Source organism: Lates calcarifer, linkage group LG7_1, assembly GCF_001640805.2.
Source record: "Lates calcarifer isolate ASB-BC8 linkage group LG7_1, TLL_Latcal_v3, whole genome shotgun sequence".
Classification (NCBI taxonomy): Eukaryota; Metazoa; Chordata; class Actinopteri; family Centropomidae; genus Lates; species Lates calcarifer.
In genome coordinates, this window is record NC_066839.1 from 5,477,069 (window position 1) to 5,491,379 (window position 14,311).

The following is a 14,311-nucleotide window of genomic DNA, read 5'->3' on the forward strand; positions in this document are numbered from 1 at the left end:
TTAAGATTGGTGGAGTAAAGTATAGTCAATCTGTGTGCTGATGCTCAGAACCTCAGTGTGTGTCTGTATGTGTGCTTCCTCAGGTTCAGGAAACAAAAGCAGAGCTGAACGGCCTCGGGGACAGCATAGAGGAGGTCCGCAGCGTCTGCAGGCAGCTTCACGCTCACCTACGTAAGATACCAGGATGCAGCAACATCCCGTTTGAGAGTGAAGCTGATATTCTTATGGACAGCTGGCTGGATGTGAGTTAAAATTCCCTAATCTCATTTTAAATTATACCACATTTTTATTTTCTTTCTCTTTTTGTATCACTTTTAAGATGAGTGCTAGTGTCCGTTTCAACTGACATCCTTGCAGATATCAGAAAGAACAGATTCCTACCTTGAAAACTTACACCGCAGCCTGACTCTGTGGGATGGAGTCCTCCAGCTGGGAGCAGAGGTGGAGAGCTGGACCGACAACAAACTCACAGAGTTTGCTCAGTCTCCATCCTTTCAGTCTGAGGGTGACATCAAGACACTGCAGGTAAAACTGAGTTCCCCTTGTCTCGCTCTGTAACATAGAGTTTCAGACTCCTCTGGGCTGTCTAATGAGAAGAGAAGTCTCCAGGTTTCTACAGTTGCTCTGAATAACGATAACCTCACTCTCACCCTCTCCAGAACGAGATTATGGCCCAAGAGAAGAGTGTGGAGCGATTCCAACAGAGAGCCAGTGAGATTCAGTCGCTGCTCCAAAGCACAGAGCCTCTACTGGAGCTGCAGGTACAGCAAGTAGATTTGGATTTAGTTTTCTGTTTAAGAGGTAGGTGTTTCAGGCTGAAATAAAGCTGCTAGCATGGACAGATGATGATGAACTGATTATTGGAACTGACGTGATGACACTGTTACACTTAATGCTTCTATTTTTTAGTAAATCTTGTCTAAAATCTTGTGTAGGTGGCTGAGACCCAGATGAGGAAGAAGATAGAGCAACTAAAGGAGCTTGGTTCTGAAGCTGAGGACGTTTACAAGCAGATGGTGGCTGCTAAAGGGACAAATTGCTGCCAGGGTGGCCGAGTGCTTCAGCTCCCTCCAGAAGATTCAGGACTCCCTCCTCACTCTCTGTGGTTCAGATGTTGCAACAGTCCTTGCAAAACTTAAGGTAAGTTTTAAGATGAAGTGAGAAAAATTTCAGATTTCACTATATTATCCCACATAGATATTATGTTAAACACATATTTAAGATGTTTCCTGGATGAGTTTTTATTTATAAATATTCATAGGGCATCAAGATCAACCCACATCATGAAATGGAGCTGTAACATGAAATTGCTGCCTGTCCGTCTTTATCTAGATGTTTTTTTTGGCACATTTTCCCTAAATATAGTAGCTGGTAGAGATACAGCAAATGACACATAAACCTTTTGATTTAACACAAACATTTCTCCTGAACAAAGGCTGGAAAGCTGGACACATCAGGCTGTCTTGGGCAAGTCTGAAATTTGAACTTTATTTTGTAGGGAAAAGACTCGGCCATCTCTGAATCCAGATTTCTGTGCCTAATCGCTAACAGTAACTTCTTTTCCTCTACAGGAACTGTGTTGGCAACTCCAGACCCAGGATGAGCAGGCAGAGAGTTTGCTGGAGGACCTGCGTGTTCTGACCTCCATAGCCAGTCCAGATAGTCTACAGAGTCTGTCTGCGGATGGGATTCAGCTGCAGGAGAGAATCAGAACCTCCCATCGGCTCTTCTCTGAGGTGGAAGAACAGACTCAGAGGAACATCCAGGATCTCGACAGGTAACAGACAACGAGCACAGACGGTGTGTAATGTGTACAGATTTACAGATCTGAAGTAATATGATGATATATGTCTTCATAGCCATGTAGCATGTGTACAGACATCATTCAACAGTACATGCAACATTTACACATCACAATAAGGGCGTAAGAGAGCTGCTCGGCAGGTATTTCTGGAGTTTCTTCAGAAGCATTCTGTTTCTTTGTCCAGCAGCTGCTTGATCACTTGACTGCATTTTAGCAGTTGTCATCAAAGGATCTGGATAAAGAAACAAAGCAGACTAAACATGAGCTGAACATACAGTAGCTAAAGAGTCTGAGAAGGGCATGAGCAGTGAAAGAAGGACTGATTGTGACCAGAAAACATACAAGAAATACAGTGTATCTTATTGTGACCTGTGTTCTTTACAAGAATAGATAATTAGTGCTAAAAATGATCAGTCTGTGCTAAACTATACACAAACAATGACTGTGTATAATACACAGAGACAATCTTAGGGATTCATACAGTTCAGACTCTGGAGAAAAAGGCAGATGGACAAGTTCAACTTGTTTTCCTAAGTCTGTCTTTCTTTCTGTTCTGTGGCAGAATCATTTATTTTCTCACCTTGATGTCACTTTAATTGACAGTACATCGTGCATACTGTACAGTGTGACTGTGTCATGCTCATGCCTGCGTTCATGCTGTGTGTGTGGTGTGTGTGTATTGTAGGCTGGAAAAGGAGAGTGAGGATTTAGAACGATGGCTGCAAACCGCTGAGGAAAAAGCAGCAAAGGAGGAGGATCCTAGTCTCCTGCAAGAGGAAGCAGTTACACAAAGGTAAACTTTTTTTCCAGGTGAGGGCATGTCATGCTCTGTAATTTACACTTCATATATATTTATGAGCTGTTAACAGGCAGTGTATGGGACAGTGTACTTTATATTGTGTTAATTCAATGACTTCAACATAACAATACAAATTAATAAAATAATAAAATAGTTGTAAGTGACAAAACATTTTTCCAGGATTAATATTCCTATCAAATGATAGCAGATTTTCTCTCAAAAGATTAGGATTGGATAGTAGTTGTGATTGCACCAATAATAATAAAGAGACAGATCCGGCTCAGTTGGACCCAGTAAAGTCAGTGCTAAATCTAACTGATCTGTGCTCTTCATTCAGGGATGAGGTAAAGGAATAAACAGCAGATCTACAAGTAAATCAAGCACTTTTGAGCAATATGCTGTTCACTGTTGTGAATTTTGACTAATCCTGACTGGAGACAGGAATGATGGCAGTTATATGGTACATGACTCATGCTGATCCTCATCCTGATCTTAGCCCTCTTTTTATTTCCATTAATGGTGCAAGATGCCGGCCATTTTACAAGGCATTAAATGTTTTAAATCCAATACAATCACATGACTCTGGTTAACCACATTGTTTGGAGAGATAATTTGCAGCACACGCCCATGGTGAGTAAGTAAAGCTTTTACTAAGTTGCAAAATCAGCAGTACAGGTTGTACTCCAGGTTGGCTGAAGCAGAGAGTCCCATTATCCTTGAAAACATTGCTTTTATATAATACTTTGTTAATTAAGTGTAGGTGAATTTCCTCTTCTTCCTCTTCTTATGCACTTTCAAGGAGCTGCAAGGTCATGACAGGTTTTTCCTCTCTACTCATCTGTCACTTCAGTACAGTTTTAAAGTGTGAATAAACTGTAGCTGAACGTCAGTTTTATGTATCTTTTCTGCAGGGCGAGGACAGAGCTCCTCAGTCAGCTTGTGTCATCCTTACAAAGCAGCAACCTTCAGCAGTCTGCACTGGTGGAAGAAAGTAGCAAACTGCTGGAACGATACCACAACTTTTACACCAGGGTGCTACATGTTGCAGAGGAGAGGCAGTGTCCTCTGAGCAGGGACGTCGAGGTGTTTCAGGCTTTGTCGAAGTCCACACAATCCTGGGTCGGAGAGCTGAGACAACTTGTTGACTCTTTGCTTGGTGAAAGTCCCTGTATCCAGAGTCCTGTAGAGCAGAGACTTCACTGTGCTCAGGTAAGAAAACCTCACCAAATGAGCCACTTAGTTTCTTTACACACCTGTTAAATAATATCCTGCAACAAATCTGAACATGAATCATTTCACTGTGTTTATTTTATAAGAGCTTGTACTCCTCAACTCATTTAGTCTGAGCCAAATACCTCTTTGAACATTCTGCAATAAAGTAGTAGTAGTAGTCTTTTAAGTAGGGAATATTTCTATTTTGTCTCTATAGGTGTAAAAGGGAGTGCTTACAGTCGTGTGTAATGTCACGTCAGGGCGTGGTCACACTGATCTTTTCTTTTTTTGTCTATATTTGTTCGTACTTGTTTCAAAAAGAGGAATGTCTGTTCATTGTGCAGAACTGATGTTTTGACGACTAAAATTCTCACAGAAGTTTCTGGAAGCGACGTTTATGCTACAAAGTTGTCACTGTTTGCTACAACGGCAGAATCAAGGAGACGCTTTTTGTCACTTTTCATTGTTGCTGCATTCTGAATAGGTTATGCACATTTCTGTGAAAATATTTTTCAGGCTGTGGTACATGCAACAGCAGATGGAGAGGCTCGCCTCCAGGAGCTCAGAGTTGCTGGAAATGGTCTGAGCCGCAGGCTGTGTGATGGAGATGACCTGAAACAGGAAATTCAGGAAACCATCCAGAGAATAGAGGAGCAGTGGACAGAGCTTCTGCAGTCAGTCGAGCCTTATCACAGGTGAGTGGAGCATGTGAATGGCTTTAAATCTGTAAGATGATTAAGTATGAAAAAGAAGCCAATCCTCAGTTTTGACTTAGTCATTTTCATGGGTCACTTAAACCCGGATGTCTCCTGGTGCTTCAGGGTCCTGCAGACTGATCCAGAGCTCATCTCCTCCTACCTGTCCAGAAGACAGGAGGTCTGCTGCAGAGTGGAAGAGCTGCAACGCCAAATTACTCAGCTCCCCATCTCATTCCCCTGTCCCGGCACAGCTGAACGTAGACAAGCCTGCCTCCTAGCCCATCAACTGTGCGATAAGTCTGAATCCCTGCAATTAACTCTTACCAGCCTGGCTGAACAGAGGCAGGGGCTGGCTGAGCGACGCAGCGACGCCATCTGGAAAGATTCCTCCTGGGCTGAGCTGGACACCTGCTGCTCATCGCTGATGGCAGAGCTGAAGGTTAAAAAATGTTACTTTTCATGTTAAAGTGATGAACATAGTAGAGTATAGTGATTTTCAAACATATCCAATAAGCATTCCAACAGCATTAAGATTTATGTGATGCTGACTTTCTGTCAATTTACTGCTACAATAACCAGTAAGCTACCAGCTAATAGTTGCTAACTGTTCACCTCTCACCAACCTGAGTCAGTCAGCGCTTTAAAGCCGCATGTTGCCATTGATACTTTATAAAGACTAGTAAGCAAGATGAAATACTTTGCTAAAAGTAAGGAAAACAGTGACAATCATTATTGGATAAATAGTTGAAAAATAAAAGTAAATAAAAGTATTAAATAAGCTGTAATAATTAGCTTAAAGTAATGGACATGTAGTTAAAATAGTTACAGTACCTAAAAGTAACAAATAAACTAGCTAAATGATTTATAATACATAAGGAATGGCTGAACAGGCAATAAAGTTAGATTGAAGTGATTGATATTGGTAAAATAATTAGTGAAAATAATAAATAAACAGTTCAAATAGTTAAAAGTTGAAATGTTTTTGCTAACACTAATGGCTGAATAGTTAAAAGATACAACTTCTGCCAATGTGATAGAGGTAGGAATGCAAACTCAACTACACTGACCAACACTGACAATGGGAACCACTGGGTTATTATAATGACAATAAGTATGTGCACTTAAATATAAGCCGTCTGACTGTGGCTTGGTGTCACTGCACAGGATGTGTGTTCCCGCCTCGAGGACGGTTTGAGTAATGAGGAACATTTTGGCCAGTTACTGCAGGACTGCCACCATAAATTGACATCTCTGCAGGAGAGGATGTCAGCCTGTCAAACCCAGAAAGAAAGCTCAGCTGGACTGTTCACTGATGTACCAGCTCTGGAGGTGAGGTCCATTAAGTAAACTGACCCGGTGAATCATGTACAAGCTCTTGCACATTTTTATTACACACACCATCTACATTAAAACCATGAAAAATATGTTTATATAAAGAGGAGGGAGAATTTTCTAACATTTATCCACCTATATTAAAACACTGCATGTTTATATGTCTCTCTCCACTTTCCAGGCTTTGCTACAGGAAGTAACAGACACAGAAAAAGATATTTTGCAACTTGAAACACTGAAGGACTCGATCGCAGACAGTGCAACAGTCGAGGCCCGAGTAAGCCTCTCCAAGCAAGTCAGCGATCTCCAAGACCACAAGAGGGCGCTAGACAGCAGCATCAGAGAAAACCTGGCACTGCTCAAAGAGAACAACAACCAGAGAGTTCAACAAGTGAAGGAAGAGATCTCCAGTGTGCAGACAGCAGTGAAAGACCTGACTGATAATGTTGGAAATCTGTGTGATGACCCTGAAGTGTCACCTGGTATCAGCCAGCTCAAACAGCACTGGTGCTCTATACAGGTAACATTAAAAGCTCCTTTAAAACGCTGCTTTATCTCACAGTAATAGGTTAATGAAGGAACCACGCACTCAAACATGAAAACCAACCGACAGTGTTTTCAATCACAGAAGCTTTTGTTTCTCTCTCAGGGCTTTGATACCAGGCTGACAGAGTTGGCTGCAAGAGTAGACAGCCTGCAGAAGACCGGAGAGTCCAGCGTCACACGAGAAATGCTTCCCGCAGATGTCACTTTGACTGTCGATGCAGTTGCTAAAGACCTTGACAGGTACTTCACCTCATTAACACACAAAATCAATGCAGTTTTTAGATGCATAGTGCACACAATAAACAAATAACAGCAAGTTAGACATAGCAGGAGAAAACTGATTCTTTACACAGACATTTATACATTTTTGTTTATTCTTCCAAATGAAGATTGAGGTTTCAGAGCTTGTAGAGGGACTTCTTAAAGAGTAGGAGGTTAATAGAAGAGTCATTTCCACTCTAAGTGTTAAAATGTATAGTAATTTGGAACAGAAAGTAAACAGAATTAATGGGAAATGTGGTTTGGGCCTTAAGTATCAGTACCACTGGGATGAGACAGAGGCTACCTGTTGCCTTCAATACCAAAGAACCTGTTGTGTGTAGTTTTATAATGTTCTAAGTAATGAATGAACTCATTTCCTGCCTGTTTGTTTTCTCTCTCATGTTTTTGCTCTAGCCTCAGGTCCATTTTTCCACAGAAGAAGCAGGAGTGTGCAGAAAACGCTGCTAACAGAGTGAGACAGCTCATCAGGCAGCTGCAGCACTGGAGCCAAACGGTACAAACTGAATCACCATCGCCCAGCCAGGTAATAGACATATTTCTGTAGCATTCAGAGTCTGCTTTGTCAGTGGCAATTAAATAAATTCAGACTGTGAACAATGCTGAACTTTTAACTGGCCCTTCATGCCATTTTCTGTGGCCTTGAATTTGTGTTGATACAAAAACTAAAATCTGGCTTTGAACAAAAAAACATAATTTTTCTATGCAGCAGGGTATTTAAGTCTTCTTAGAGCTGCTCTTAAAATGCCACAGGTCCATTCTTTATTCTTTATAAATATTAGATCGGAAATACTTTCTCCTCTTTGTGGTATGTCATGGAAAATGAATGAAAATTGTTTACCAACATGAGTCAGCACTGATTTCCCCACACAACCCCTGTTTCACACCGTTAAAGAGAACAAAGCAGACCTCAGTCCTGTGGCTTTGGATGATGGTAATCTACGACAATTTTACAGCCTTTATCTGGAAGTAGTCAGCCTCATATTTATCAGACCTACGGAAAACCGCCATGCTGGAAAGAACACACTGACACATACTACATAACACTGAACATATAGGGATATAATAAATAAATAAAATGACATTAAAACAATATGAAAACATTATAAAACGTATAAGCTCATAATAGAAAAATCACATTCCTCTTAGCATGGAAAAAATGACAACTCATAACTCACTTTGCATGTCTATATCATGATCATATATGTATAAAACAGTTATGTAAAGATACAGATGTTTTCACAGTCTTACTCTCACAGGTCCATGGTGAACCTAATAGACAGTGATCACAGGGAGCATGTGGCTAGTGAGGTTTTCTCACTAGTGTTATTAAAGATCATAAACATGTTGTGACTTATTTTTTTCCCATGAGCCTTACTGTCTGCCACTGCCAAAAACTCTTTAAGCTTAAACCAAACTGCGTTATTCCTGTTTTGCCAGTCCATGGAAATGCAAAATGAATCCATCTTTACAGCTTGAGAATCTAAGCATTTTATAAATGATGAATCCTGTTGATATTCTTACTTTTACTCTATCACCTCCAGGAGGTTGAGGTTGCTGACGTTAGCGTTTAGCTCAAAGCATCACGCCTAATAACTAAGTACATCCTCACAGAGCCGCGTGAATGGCTGTGAAATAACACACAGACAGTCAAAGTAAATTTCAACACGGCAGGAGCAAACCAAACTGTCGCAGCACCGTTTGCTCTGGTTGTTGTGACAACAGATAGGACACTTTGACCTGTTGACTCTTAAAAACTATAGTTCACATCAAAAGTTCCTTCTCTGTTTTTTTTTTTTTACATTTTGTGTATCTGTCTGTGCTCTGCTAGGTGTCTCTTGATGAAGGTTTGCAGCTTCAACAATCTCTCCGTGAAGTGCTCTCAGAAAAAGATTTTCTTCTAAATTGTTTGGGAGCAGAAATGTCAAAGGAACTGGAGGGAGATGCTTCAGATGCTCTCAGTGAAAGCACACCTGCACTTGAAACCCTGTCTAAACGCCTGGTGAGATTATTTTCAGTCAGAGAATCTTACAGTCCAGAACGATGATGATGATATTTTTGAGGTTTATGATTTTGGTGGATTTTCTGTGTTTCATAGGTGAGTCAAGGTCACAGTGAAGTGGAATGTGTGTGTCCTCCGGTGTCTCCTTCCCCCTCTGCAACAGACCAGGGAAATTCAGAAAGTGATCAAAACGACAACAGAATGATAACCAGAGGCACAAACCATCAACCTTCCACAGAGCTTGTCACAAAGACTTTACGAGGATCCAATGTGGAAGCTGACGCCACAAGAGAGGATGAAACATGTGTTTCTACGGAACAAGTGGACGTGAGTGCTGCACATAGCCTTATGCAAACAGCTGAAAAAGACGCCTTAGACCCTGATGACGTCCCAAGTGCAAAAATCCCAGATGTTTTTAATTCAGAAATCCACCAGCAATCACAACAGTTAACGTCTTCTCCACGAAAAATAAACCTGAAAACTGATCTCGTGCTAAAAGATGATATTGGAAACAATAACGTTGACAGCAGTCCTCAAAGCAATGGGCACGGGACACTTTCTGTAAATGACACAGAGTCTTTAATGTCAGATTCACTTCAAACTCTCAACAAGAGTTTCATAGCTCAGCAAGAGAATCCTGAACCGCTGCAGGAAGACTCTACCTCAGTCCTGGACTTCCCACTTCCTGCCACTGAAAGTGTGTGTGGATTTTTAGCAGCACAAGCAGACACATTTAAGGCAAATACTGATGCTCAAGAACAAGAGGAACCCTGTGAGGACATCAGTGTGACCCCAAAGAAAGTGTTTACAATAGTGTTGGACATGGAGCCACAGGACATGCAGGAAACTGATGGAGACCAGACATCCAGAGGGAGGAGAGCTGTGTGGTGCAAAGCTCACAGACGTCCCAGAGAAAAAATCTGGACTTACAACATCAATCAGTCCTGAATCAGACCTGAAAAGCCCTCATTTAGCAGCACAGTCTGAGACATGTGAGTCAGTTGCCGATCAAGAACAAGAGAAATCCTGTGAGGACATCACTGTCAGCCCAAATAAAGTGTTTACGATAGTGCTGGACATGGAGCCGCAGAACACGCAGCAAAGGGAAAATGTTGGATCCCGCAGCCCAGATGTAGCCAGGTGTTCACAGGGAGCAGGGCTGTGTGGTGCAAAGCTCACAGAAAGTTCAAGCACAGGACTCCCTGAGAAAAAATCTGAACTGTCTTCAACATTTATCAGGCCTAAAGCAGATGAAACAGACTTAAAAGGTCATGGTCAAGTGGCAGACTCAATGTCAGAAAACCCCTCAGCATTAATGAGTACAGACTTGGAGGAGATGCAATCTACAAGTGCCCAATTATCATGCAAAGAAAACTCAGAAACCTATGAATTAATGCACAATGAGGAGGTGAATTCCTCCAAATGCTGTGGCACTGTTGCTGACTGTCAGCTCACCGACACTCATGTAGCAGAAACAACATTTCCGGATGTCAAACAAGAGGAGGTGACAGATTTCTGTCACACTGAGAAGCAAACAATGAGCTCAGTCTTGTGCACTGCGGAAAGTTCAGTGCCAACTGGAGAAGCCTTAACTAAAACTCACATACCTGCCGGTGTCAGTAAACAGGCGACGGCTGCTGACACTGCAGAAAGCGCAGGTGCAGGACATGCAGAGATGGCAGAGGAAGAAAACACAGAGGAAGCAAGTGACCCCGAAGGCCCGGAGCCCGAACATTCAGAAGTGCCAGAAAGACAAGATGACGCTTCGCTGCTAAGAGAAGAGACTGAATCAACATTACCACCTGCATCGCTGGAGGAGGCAGAGGTGACACAGGGACAGGTGGGTTCATTTTAAAATGTTACTCGTGGATTTCTTATTTTGTCTGTTTGGATTTTTCCTCTTTGGTCTTTTAATCTAATATAAAATTGTAACCTTAGAATTAAATTAGCAATAAGTCTGGCACAGTGGGTGAGAGACTCACAGCTCCTCATAACTCTGCATGACTGTGGGTAGGGTTGGCAGTGATTACATCCACCTGTTGTTTAAATTAAATCAGATATCAGCCATTCGGATGATAAGGGAATGAGTAATCCTGCACTGGTTGTTGCCTCGAGCCCGAAATGGCTTTAATTTGATATTAAGTTTCCACACAAGTATGCAGAAATGAATCTGAAATAAAAATAATAACAGCAGGCAGAAAAAATGAAACAGGTTTCAGCTGAACAACCAGCAATTCTCTAGATTATGTGCATAAAATCCATCCATGTGTTTCAGCTTTTATTCGATAGTACATCACAGACAGCTAACAGGAAACAGGGAGGCAGAGGTCAGACAGGGAATGCTGCGGTTACCTGCTCTGCATCTTTGACCTCCAGGCCACAAAGACGTCCCATTAAAAAAGTTTGAAATCAGTGGCTGCTGTCCAGAAACAGAATCTCAAAAGGTTATTTAATCCCTGCAAATTCAACACATTCTCCAAATGTCATTTTTGAACAGCTGAAATCAGAGTCCTTGCTATTCTAAATTTCACTTATCAAACAGGATTCCCTTTGACATTCACTAACCATTCTGAAAACATATTTCAGACATTTTGCAAGTGTAATTTCATCCAAAATTTTGCCTTAAATTTAGCTGGAACTCATTTGCTTTTTGTGCATTTATTCCTCTCACCGTTTGGTATTTGAATGTCATGACTTTTTCATGAAAATCCAGTCGTACAATTTTTGGCATTTATCTTTATTTGGAACATCCAAGGGAAAGAAATTCACTTTTCTCTTCTCTTGATGAAATCCACATCACATATTACCTTGTGTAGTGCATATCACAAAACAAAATGATGCAATACATTAAAACACAAACACATTTTTATGATAAAAATAGACATCCATAAAAACTAAGGAGGTAATCATATTCACTGGCAGGGGAAAAATATAACATGAAGCAGTTATGAGGCTGAAAACCACACACACTACTTTACCAACGCTAATACGCTTGTATTTTTAGCTTCCTGCAAATATGGCAACTGCCAATATCTGCCAAGACAGTGCGATACCTTGCCATCACTTCAGCTCTCTCCTTTGGCACCTGGCTCCTCAGTTTCTAGATGTGTTTTGATAATACTGCTCAAAAATACCTTTGGAGGAATTTCTCAAACCCAGACAACCTGTCATTATTGTGAGTAATAACAGCGTGCCCTCTCTCGACAAACAGCTGACATTTGTTGACAGTGATGAACTGTCCCAGAACATTCCTCCAAATACCAAAATATAAGTATTTAAGAAACAGTTAATTGGCCAGACTTTAATTTGCGGGTGCTGCACTGAGGAAGTCGGCGAGTGTGTTTAAAAGACAGTTGCAACATCACTGTTTGTCGTTCGGTAAGGCTGCCTGGTTTGAGTGATCATGGATCAGGGGACATTTCCAGTAAAATAAAAGCACTTCATCATTCACTGATGCTTCTTTTATTAATTTCCCCAATTTTAGATGAATTGAAATTATTTTACATTTACATTGCTTGGGATTTATCCAGAAATATAAAAGTATACACACTTCAGAAACCTTGTGAAAAAACACACAAATACTGTATATGAGAGGTTTTTACCTCAAAACAATGGTAAGGAATACACTCAGCCTCCAGAAGGAGATGCCTGTTACCTTCATCAACTTCCTCTTAAAGCTTTTGCTGTGGTCCTGTGCACAATAATTGTTTGCACCACCTATGAGAAAGTCAAACTTGACTCTTAACAGTATAGGATTTTTCCTGACGTACTGTTGTTGCCTACAGCAAATCAGCAATCACATTTTCACATCCTCCACTCGCTCCTCCCACACCCTGCTACAACACACACCTTGGTCATGCCCAACATAGTTTTAAAAAGGCACCTCCCCTGTTTGTAATCGAGTAACCTAGCAGTTCATGTCGTGTTTGGCGTTTGCCCTGTCTAACCAAGTTATAACAGATCACTTATTTCTTCAAAGAAGTATGGGAGGCTGCACTTTGCGGATGAATAGACGGAGTCCTTCTCCCTCGGGGCAGGCTGCTCCCTACTCAGGCACATTCTTGTGTTAACTGTACTGACTCGCCGGGCCACTGTCAACAACACAGTAATATTTACCACGGGAAAGAACAGGAAGCTTTGTTATTATCTGCAGGCAAACGCAGGGAAGAAGAAGGCAAAGATGTGACACCACCCCTGTCTTCTGTGCTTGCAGCCTCAGATGCAAGAAAGCATGGAGCCCGAGAGGACGGCGCCGGGTTTGTCAGCTGGTCTGGGAGCTGGAGAGAAGACAGGTGGCTCACCAGTGTCCTACAAACACACGCCCACCATGCAGGATATTTTGTCTGAGATACAGAGCTTGGTGGAAAGAAGTAACATAATAAATGTGAGTATCAACTGGTTTTAATGTAAAACCTCTCTCACAGTGGGCTTGCTTTGTTGCAAAACATGTTAATGAACTTATTTGTAAAAGTATGAAGTTTACAGTGTTTGTACAAAAGGTTAAATTCTGCACTGAGTGGAGGAATTAAAGTAAAAAACAGAACATTTATTCACCGTTCATGGCACAAATCTGTGTTCTGTAACTGTGCACAGTACAGCAAATATCCATTGAAATGAAAATGATGTTTTAAGCATTTTAATAATATAATTCAAAGTATAAACTCATAGCTCCAAGTGTCCAAAAAGGGTAAGAAGTCAATTATAAATGCATGGAACAGTGACTAGATAGGACTTGCAGTGTTTTGATTGATGTTTGTGTATTCCCATGATGCTGCTGCCAGGAAGGTCGACAGGAAGGACTCAAGAGATAAAGCGATTTCCTGCTGGGTTGTTAGTGGGTCTAATTACCCACAGTGCACAGTTTGTGACCACTGTCATAAATCATAAAATGCTTTTTGATATAAAGTGTGATTTTGTTTAATTTTGGAAAAACAATTACTCATTCCCACAAAAAAAAGAAAACATTGCCTCTCCAACGTAAACCCAACAGCAGTTATGTTTCCTCACACAACATAACTGCACAAATAAATTAGCATTAGCCTGTTTCCTGCCAGTTTTATTGTCATTATTATTACCAACAGATGGACAGGCCTATAGGGTGCTATAACAAGCAGTTTTTTCCCACCATTTCTTATTTTGTTTGTTGTTATTATTATGTTGCAGAGGACACCACATATTGATTTAAATTGGTATCTGAAGTCCTCTCCCAGTGAGGCAGAGATTCGGTTGGTGCGAACCGTCCAGCAGGTTCTGGCGTGTCGATATCAACCAGCACAACTTGATGTCACAGCTATGGCCAAACAGCTGGAGGAAGCAGAGGTATGTATATTTTTATAGCACAGAAAAAGCAATGATGTAGAAAACTTGTTCTAAAGCCAGTTCTGTTTCTGTTGTAGGAGTACAGGTGCTGTGTGCAGGAGCAAGTAGCTTCTATGAAAAGCATGAGTGCTGCGAGAGTTTGTGATCCAAATGCCTTGAAAAGAGCTGAAGGACAGTGGAGTGCAGCGCTGCTGGATGCCTCTGCCACCGTGCAGGTGAAAGCAGCACAGCTGGATCAGGTCAAACAGTATCACAAACAGATGAAGATGGCCAGAGCTTTTCTGGAGGTTTTAGCTGCCGAGAAGGAAAAAACGAGCTTG

General features: G+C 41.4%; 1 protein-coding gene across 1 annotated transcript in view; it reads left to right on the plus strand.

The window, feature by feature from the left end:
* The window catches only part of LOC108888892 (nesprin-2), a 73,998-nt gene that overhangs the window by 16,675 nt on the left and 43,012 nt on the right, over positions 1-14,311 (plus strand). The window contains 17 exon segments of the mRNA XM_051072072.1: positions 84-242; positions 358-525; positions 660-761; positions 936-1,133; positions 1,572-1,777; positions 2,490-2,597; positions 3,515-3,812; positions 4,332-4,510; positions 4,637-4,952; positions 5,678-5,842; positions 6,027-6,365; positions 6,495-6,631; positions 7,067-7,166; positions 9,487-10,512; positions 12,886-13,056; positions 13,836-13,991; positions 14,069-14,310. Of these exon segments, the coding sequence (XP_050928029.1) occupies positions 84-242; positions 358-525; positions 660-761; positions 936-1,133; positions 1,572-1,777; positions 2,490-2,597; positions 3,515-3,812; positions 4,332-4,510; positions 4,637-4,952; positions 5,678-5,842; positions 6,027-6,365; positions 6,495-6,631; positions 7,067-7,166; positions 9,487-10,512; positions 12,886-13,056; positions 13,836-13,991; positions 14,069-14,310 (4,070 nt within the window).